This window comes from Sinocyclocheilus anshuiensis, unplaced genomic scaffold (genome assembly GCF_001515605.1).
Source record: "Sinocyclocheilus anshuiensis isolate Anshui unplaced genomic scaffold, SAMN03320099.WGS_v1.1 scaffold999, whole genome shotgun sequence".
In the NCBI taxonomy this organism is placed as follows: domain Eukaryota; kingdom Metazoa; phylum Chordata; class Actinopteri; order Cypriniformes; family Cyprinidae; genus Sinocyclocheilus; species Sinocyclocheilus anshuiensis.
This window is the reverse complement of record NW_015544197.1, coordinates 629,078-638,461: the sequence shown is the minus strand read 5'-3', so window position 1 is coordinate 638,461 and position 9,384 is coordinate 629,078. Positions and strand designations below refer to the sequence as shown.

At 35.4% G+C, this 9,384-nt stretch overlaps 2 protein-coding genes across 2 annotated transcripts in view; one reads left to right on the top strand and one right to left on the bottom strand.

Moving 5' to 3' along the window:
- The window catches only part of LOC107696753 (E3 ubiquitin-protein ligase RNF168-like), a 5,148-nt gene extending 1,582 nt beyond the window's left edge, over positions 1-3,566 (top strand). The window contains 3 exon segments of the mRNA XM_016497232.1: positions 168-591; positions 2,498-2,602; positions 2,860-3,566. Coding sequence (XP_016352718.1) covers positions 248-591; positions 2,498-2,602; positions 2,860-2,986 — 576 coding nt within the window. The 5' untranslated portion in view covers positions 168-247 and the 3' untranslated portion in view covers positions 2,987-3,566.
- A 2,223-nt stretch (positions 3,567-5,789) lies between these two features.
- LOC107696768 (ras-related protein Rab-6B-like) overlaps positions 5,790-9,384 on the bottom strand; it is an 82,000-nt gene continuing 78,405 nt past the window's right edge. Inside the window, exon 8 of the mRNA XM_016497263.1 lies at positions 5,790-7,897. Coding sequence (XP_016352749.1) covers positions 7,833-7,897 — 65 coding nt within the window. The 3' untranslated portion in view covers positions 5,790-7,832. The remainder of the gene's footprint in view (positions 7,898-9,384) is intronic.

The window sequence follows — 9,384 nt, the reverse complement described above, 5'->3', positions numbered from 1 at the left end:
AAGTTGTGGTCCAAACACTTTTTTTCAAATATCCCCTTTTGAGTTCCAAGTAATACATGTTTGGAATGACATGGATGTGTGTAAATAATGACAATTTTTTTACTACGTATTTTTTACTACACGTATGGACTACGTTTGAAAGTCTTTTCCCCGCCTTGTTTTTGCAGAGTACGCTAAACAATTTCCAGAAGACTGAACTACACCAACATCAGATCATCAGATCAAACATCAGTTCCAGTGTTCAGCCATGGTGCTGTTTGAGGATCAGGAATGTGGGGTCTGTTACCTGCGTTACTCCCGCATCGACCGCGTTCCCAGAACTCTCCACTGCAACCACACATTCTGCACCCCCTGTTTGGAGACAATGGGGCTGCATTACAGCGGCCTGCGCACCATTCGCTGTCCCCTCTGTCGCCAGGTGACTTGTGTGGACCGTGGGCTCAGCTTGCAGGAGGCTCTTTTTGTCAATAGCCAAGTGTGGGACAACATTTGCGATGAGCAAGAGGAGGAAGAGGACGAGAGAGAACAGGAAAATGAGGAAGAGGGGGAAAACGCTAATATGCAGGTGCTGCCCTCATCACAGGCTGAATGGTGAGTGGGTCACTGAAATGACAAGATGATGCTTAATTGTATTAAAAAATACATTTGAAATGCAATTCAAACATACAATGACTTCTTTGATGCGTGTTTTAAATTTCTGAATTAAATTGTTTTCTTTTTTTTGAGGCACATTGTCAAAAACAAAAGGGGGATACAACTGTCCTGATGATATAATTAAGAAAAAGCCTTATTAAAAAGAATGAACTAAACTAAAAGAAACTTACTTGATTAAAACTCAAAAAGAAACCATTATTAAGTAGTCTAGCATAATCTATTATTCTTATAGTAAAAAGTTAAGCGGTTTTATTAAAATATTATTATTATTTGAATTTTTTTTGTTAAAAAATGAAGAAGAAAAAAAAAAATCATTATAATATAAATATAATGATATAATAGAAAAGACCCTTGCAGACCCTAATGACGGTGTGTCAAGGTCAATACACCTCTTAAAAAAGAATTTGACTGTTTTATGAAATGTCAAGGCTAGTTCAAGTTGTAAAATGTCATGGGGTGCGACTCCCCCAAAAACGTAATGATATTTGTACAAGTATTTTTTTCCTTGAAAAATATGTCCAAAAACGTTTTTTATAAGATGTTTACACTCACACATATTCATGGAACATATGTTATTCCTTTTTAACTTGGTTACACCACATGACATTTTTAGAGTCATTACATGTAACCCTTTGTTGAAAATGTAACTTGGTATATTTGTTTTAACTAATTAAAAAATATATTTTTCATTGTCCTCATATTCATATTTTTCACTGACCCGAGTACCTGAGGGCCTGTTTACACCTGGTCACTTCATGCGTTTTTTCTGATCGGATAGCTATCCGATCGTGAAAAGACCAGGATGTTCGAGACGGATATAAATCCGATCACTCAAACCACTTCAGGAAGTGGTCTGGGCCGCATTCCAGACGAAACTCGACAAGTGTAAATGCATCTGGTTATTGAAACCACATATGTACATTTTACTCCTCCCAAAATATTAAAATAATAAACGTGTGAGAGCGTGTTATAGGCTATATGACATTAGTCAGACTGCGCTAATGCAACACGCATCGCTGCGGACGAGTAGCTGAGTATCTCTTCAGCAAGCCGACGCGCAAACTGCCGCGAATGAAACTGAAATTAAATTTAAATATAGCGCGGGAATTGAAGATCGGATTTATATCCGTTTTGCGACGACACATTTATGTGGCCAAGTGTAAATGGAAACGGTTTAACAAATCGGATAGATATCCGACCAGCGAAAACGCATGAAATGACCAGGTGTAAACAGGCCCTCAGTGACTGGTGACTAATGTGTAACATGCAACCAGATGCTAAAATTAATTTACAGAGTCAAGTGAGCCGTTTGAATCAGCAACCTCCATATTGTCAGACTCTGTTCCATGTTTTGTCTGTGTCTTGCTCCCCAGGTGTTCCTTTCCCATGTTTAATTTGTCCCAGGTGTTCCCCATGATGGTTCATGGATCCCAGGTGTGTCTCGTCATCCCCTCCTCCTGTGTGTATTTAAAGTGTTCCCAGTCCCTAGTTCTCTGTCCGCTGTTGAACGTCTTCGTGTAAACGTCTTCCTGAGTTCGTCTCCCTTGGTTCCTGTAAATAAAGTCTTGTCAACATATTCTCCAGCGTCTCCTCGTCCCTCGTGTGTGTGCAACGTGACACATATATCACCTGATTCAGTTTATAAGTAGCCAGAATACTAGCAGAAAGTGTACACCCATTGTCACATGTGATTTTGTTAGTAGAGCATTTGGTCTCAAATGTTTATACTTAAAGAGAAACCTCAGAGTGTCTGTAATAGTAGCTAGAAAATAAGTCCCGAGGTCAAGGATGAATGCATTTGTGTTCCCATTCATACCTAACTTCCTCCTGTCTCTGGTTTTAGCCCAGTGCGAAAACAACACAGACCCTAACTCCGACTGCCGTCTTTCCTGAAGAGAATGAGTTTTTCCAGGAACCCCGAAGAGAGGATTGTTCCCACCTGCAATGTGTAAGTCTTCATCCTACTGTAATGATCGACAACTCAGTTGAAACAAAATGTAACAACATATAGGTAAGTAAATGATGACAGAATTGTCAATTTTGTGTGACTTTAATAAAGATAATTAGTCAGGGATCGTAATACTGTCATATTAACACAAATATACTGGATGATGATTTTTAACATTATTGTGACAGCTGTGTTCATCAAAAGAAAACAATAGAATATTTTCAGTTTCTCACTTTTACCTTTGTCTCTCAACACAGAGAAATTATGTCATGGAGAAGGATTTCATCAGAAGAGATTTTTTTGAAAAGTGCAACAGACACCATAAACAAAGGATTAGCAATACAAACAATAGACTTTCACTGTCTGTTTTGCTTCTGCCATTAAAGGTGTATGTCATGTGCTAATTACGTCTGGCGTACTGAAAAAGCGGGAGCAACAGTCAGTCCTGGACAAGGTTGTTTAAACAAATCCAATCCCCTCCATGTGCTTCTGCGACTGCATTTTCCACTTGAATAGCCACAAGTCCGAATCCTGCTCCTCCATCTGAGGGGAACTTCTCATTAGATATTCCACCCTTAATCCGTCCCAGCTGCTGAGGCCAGGTTTGCTTCAGCTGTCCCGAGAGACAGAGGGTCCCAGATGCGAAACAAGACTTTCAGAACAGATGGCATCTTGTGAAAGATTCTGATCACCCCCACATCTCAAATGGACTCTTTTAAGTTATTTTAAGCTTTGTCATTTATATAACTTATAAATTATTGTAAATTAAAAAATCTGATTGCTAAATGTTGTTGGTTTCTTTTTAAATAGTACATCATGACGTCCTGTTTTACATGCCTATCTAGAGCAGAGGGGGTTCAAACTTTTTGATACAAAGACCCCGAATATGACATTCCCCTTCTGAGGGATCTCTGTTTCCAAAGAAAAAATAATCAACTTTTTTTATATTATCATTGTGCTTTAAAAAGAATAAAATAAATGCAATACCGTGACTTTTACTAGTCTTTTACTAGGCAAATGAAAAATTATATATGAAATTAAATGTTGAAATGTTAAAAAAAATATTGCATTACAAATTAATGCCAAATTAAAAACATAAGTATATTCCATACTGTTGGCATATTCACTGTAGTGTGTCTGCAACTGACCAAAAAAACACAACAAATGCAATCACTCAGCCGTGTCAATGGATTATACATGCTTTTCATTAAACATATGTCATCTTTTATGTATAATTTCTGAAAGAGTTTACCAAGGGTTCTTATACTACATTGGCAAATACAGAGTCTTACAGAGAGAAAATACAGAGAGAGAGAAAAAATCAAAACATTTAAAGAGAATTCTTGACGTGAATTCTTGGAACATGAAACAATGATATGTTTATGTTTCCTCAGAAGGCTTTGCAAGCAAATAACACAACCAAAACAAAGATGTAAAGTGATTATAAAGCTTTGTTATCATGTTTCACAACACATTCTTCTACTACAGAAATATCCAAGCACTATCTGATTGCTAAATGTTGTTGGTTTCTTTTTAAATAGTACATCATGACGTCCTGTTTTACATGCCTATCTAGAGCAGAGGGGGTTCAAACTTTTTGATACAAAGACCCCGAATATGACATTCCCCTTCTGAGGGATCTCTGTTTCCAAAGAAAAAATAATCAACTTTTTTTATATTATCATTGTGCTTTAAAAAGAATAAAATAAATGCAATACCGTGACTTTTACTAGTCTTTTACTAGGCAAATGAAAAATTATATATGAAATTAAATGTTGAAATGTTAAAAAAAATATTGCATTACAAATTAATGCCAAATTAAAAACATAAGTATATTCCATACTGTTGGCATATTCACTGTAGTGTGTCTGCAACTGACCAAAAAAACACAACAAATGCAATCACTCAGCCGTGTCAATGGATTATACATGCTTTTCATTAAACATATGTCATCTTTTATGTATAATTTCTGAAAGAGTTTACCAAGGGTTCTTATACTACATTGGCAAATACAGAGTCTTACAGAGAGAAAATACAGAGAGAGAGAAAAAATCAAAACATTTAAAGAGAATTCTTGACGTGAATTCTTGGAACATGAAACAATGATATGTTTATGTTTCCTCAGAAGGCTTCGCAAGCAAATAACACAACCAAAACAAAGATGTAAAGTGATTATAAAGCTTTGTTATGTTTCACAACACATTCTTCTACTACAGAAATATCCAAGCACTATCAAATGACTATCCATGAGTCAATTCATCAGTCTCTGTCTGTGCTGCTGCTTTACAGGCCTCATAAATATAATGTAAGTCAAAGAGACAACTGCTGATTTATGATTCTCATTGATGGTTGATCAGAAGCCAAACAGAAAATTTACTCACAGTTTCAGTAAAGAGTGTGAACTAGTTTCACCTACACCTATGCAAACCTGTTTAGAGAGAAACGGTGGATTAAGCTTTGACCTGTTTTGACAAGTCTTGCAAAGCTTTCACGTGTAAAATTATACTGCTTAATTTGTCAGTTATAACTTAAAGCTGTTTCCTGAGGTTTACAACCTCTTGAGAAGACAACCTAATAAACACTAACAGCCTGTATAGATATAATAGTTTACATTACAAAGTCAAGAAATAATACTGTATGAAAACAACTAGGATAAAAAAATTTATATATATATATATTAGGTCCTTATGCTCACTAAGGCTGCATTTATTTGATCAAATATACAGTAAAAACAGTCATTTTGTAAAATGCTATTACGTTTTTAAAATACCTAATTCTATTTTATGTATTTAAAAATAGAATTTATTCCTGTGACGGCAAAGCTGAATTTTCAGCAGCTATTACTCCAGACTTCGGTGTCACATGATCCTTCAGAAATCATTCTAATATGGAATAATACTTAATTCTATTTTTAAATTATAATATAGATTAATTCAATTCTATTAACATTCTAATAATCCACATTTCTATCTAAAATGGTATAATTCTATTTTAGATTACATTTACATTGTAATATTTCACAATATTAGTGTTTTACTGTATTTTTCATCAAATAAATGCTGATCATAAGAGACTAAAATATATTTTTTAAATATTAATTCTTATTCCAAACTTTGACCAGTTATACATGAGAAAAGCATAAGAAAAATGAGAGTGGTCAATATTCATTTTTTGGTAATAAGACACTTTTATTGATTTTACTGATTTGGACCGACATGCTAGATTTCTATACAGTGTGAATGGTAAAGCTAGCTCTGAATCAATCAGGCTGGCTGAGCTAAAACATATACACAGGGAATGGTTGCACCCTTAAAAGCATAACTCATTTACGCACAGACATTCTCCCAAGGCTGATGTAGCGTTGTGTCAATCACAATGACTACCGGTATAGTACAGGTGATAGTACACTGATGACATGATTCCATACACAGGGCGTATCTACACCCCATTAAATTCAAATGAGAACCTCTTTTCAGAAGATAATAAGTGAAGAAAACTAAATGTAAACAAAACCAATAAATACTCCCATCAAGCTTTCATTAAGTGACATCTTTCTGAACCTCTCTGTGATGTGAGAAAGCACTGGCACAGACAAATCTGATTTTCCCTTTAAGTTTCCAAACTATCCAAAATCAGGAAGCAAATGAAGGGTTTTACTGTCAAACAATTACAGTGTAGTTCACCTTCCATTCCAACTAAATGCTGCTGGATTTAATAGGGAAAAAGTGGCATTTCACTTGGATTCTGGCGCTAATGTTATGTGCTCCTACTCACTTCCTCAACATCACAGATAGCTAGTTTTGACTTGTTTCTGCGTTATGTGAAGCAACTTTACAAATAGTATATCTGTACAGTGACCCTCGAGCGATTTTCACAGAGATGTACGCTACAGTTTGAACTCTAAAGTGGTTTCAAGGACAGACATTTGACAGCAATTTTGAAACATTTACATCTTCCTTTCTTGAAAAAGTGCATTAAGGATTCACATGAAATACATTTCAAATAAACTGATGTACTACACAATGTGTGTCCCCCTGGTCAGTGCACTACAATTTACTGGCCCAAAGAGCAGGTGTAGACATGAGTGGGTTCCTACACAAGGCAAACACAATAATGCTGCATAATGCTAATTATGAAAATTGAACTATAGTTATTTTTGGAGGAATGTCCCATCTTTGCATTTCTGATATTAAAGCCTGTTTGAAAATGACAGCTGATATATTTACAATAGAACTGGACTGTTTGAAGAATCAGTGTGGAAACTGCTAGTGTGCAAAGGAATTATTCCAATCAATTAAATATGAATGACCAAGTTTAGATGCATGATTTGCTCCTCAGTCACGTTCATAGTCTTCATAGAGACTATCTGCAATACGCTAAATGCCCTAATTAAGTTAAAGAATAAGAAACATTCCACAGAAGAAACAGAATCCTTTCATGTTATCAGGTTGTTTGCACAAGTGGTTTGCTTTCACTGTGAACAGGAAATAATAAAGAAAAAATATGCTGTAAACATTCAATAAACCGTGTAACTAAGACATGAACTGTACATAAACAGATTTTTTAAAAATCACACATAATGTGGAAAGGTTTTAAGGGATCTGTAATGACACACTTACACAAACTCACTTAAAGACCTGGCCTGAAACTTAAAATTTCAAGTTCCGTCACAGCAAGAAAAAAAAAAAGAGGCTAAAATAAGTTGATTTCATGAAGTGCATTAAAAACATACACATTCACATAATCTTGTGCACAGTAGCCAGCTGGATTGAGATGCTTTTAAAAATGGCTAACATGCATGTTTGCCATATTTCGTTGGTTATTTGTTGTTTGAATTGCCCTCTTGCTTTTGAAATCCTGATTTGTACAGCAAAATTATAGAATTTATTGTCTGCATCTGTTTTAGTGCTCATCCTTGTATACAAAAATACAAAACAAAGAAAAAAAATCTGCCTCTCTACATTTTCAAAAAGTATATATGCTGGACATAGTCTACATTTTTGTTGATTTTTGCCCTTTACTTTTCAAATTTTTAGGATTTTTTGGCAATTTTGTTACTAAAGTATACTATTTTACAACTGAAATTGACGTAACACTGATTCCAACCAGTTACTAAAAGTCAGATGGGAAGGCCAAATATCCATTCTGAAAACACAACTGGAAGCTAACCAAGAGGAAGCAACACAACAAGCATGTGGTGTAGATGATGCTGTAAATCAGATGTGAGCTATTAACAGGAACATCCGCCCTCAGTAGTTGGAGGCTCCTGTGGTTTGTCCAATTTTATGTCAATCACTAGAGAATGCTGTTAAGGAATAAAAACTTCAGTACATCAAGAACTTACATCAAACAATGAATATAAATGTAAAAGGTGAAAAGAATCCAACAATAAGCAAAGAGGGAATTTTTTTTTTTTTTTTTGTGGGAGACTGGCTATAGTTAAGACCTATATGATCAGTAATGCTTTATTTTAAATTAATATGTATATTTAACATTAAATGTAATGATAATTTATAAAATGAATATGAAGCAGGAACCTAACTTTATGTTTGTATAACTCAAAAAGTAAGCCTTAGCCCTCTCCCGGCATTAGGAGTAATTGCAGCCATAAATGCTGAAGTATTGAATATTTATTGCATCTTTATATCTACAAAAGGCTTTATACACAGCATAACATAAAGAAAACATTGTTTTGCCTATATTAGCAGATAAGAGCTGAATATTTTGATAGCACACTTACATTTTTCATTTTATTTATTGTATCCTGACGTCTGCCAGCAAAAGGGAATGTGCGCCATCTAGTGGTCATCATCCGAAATAATGCTTGTAGCTTTCCTTGCCAACATAAAATAACCTCATTCAAATGAACGGTAACTGGTGTCCCTGAGAGGCGTGTGTGTTTAGTGGGGCTTTTATGCTTGTTCAGTCATACCAGCTGCTCCGACTCTCATAATGGGCTCATGTTTTCATTCATGAACAAATGTTGAAGTAGTGAGAGGTGCGATGTGTGCGTGTGTAGTTTGTTTTTATGGCGTCCGCGTAAAATGATTTGTTTATTAATTAAGTTCACTAAATCAGTCACATTAAGCCTCATTCATACTTATAATATAAAACCAAATCAGAGCTTCGTAAACTCAGTGAAGACAGATCATAACCTTGGCTGAGCTGAGAGCTTTCTGACTTTTCCACAAACTATAGAGACATGTTGTGATACTTTGCTTCTGTCATCTAATAAAGGTTTTTTTTTCCCCGACACCACAGTCCGTGTGTTCAAAATGCGTTAAAGGCTCGCTATTTAAACTGGACTCTACCACTGATTTATATAATTCAGTGGGCCTCCCAAAGCGCAATAAAGATACTGTATGAATATTAATTGGGTCACACAGACGCTGTAACCTCCCGAGAGCAAGTAACCTTATACATATTCATGACTTTCCCCATAGTAGGTCTCGTTACTTTGCGAATTAATTAGCACACACCCCAATCCGTTTCAGCCAATAAGATCAAAACGTCACATCTTCACTTAATTAATATTCATGGTAAAAGACTTCATACGTGTGTTGTGACACATTAAAGGGATAATGTTCACCCCAAAATGAAAATTCTGTCATCAATTGCTCACCCTCATGTCTTTCCAATCCCATTGGTTTTTGTTTGGATACTGGATTTAAAGTGCCCCTATTATGGATTTTTGAAAATTACCTTTCATGCAGTGTGTAACACAGCTCTAAGTGAATGAAAAGATATCCTGCAAAGTTTTAAATCTGAAAGTGTACGGTGTA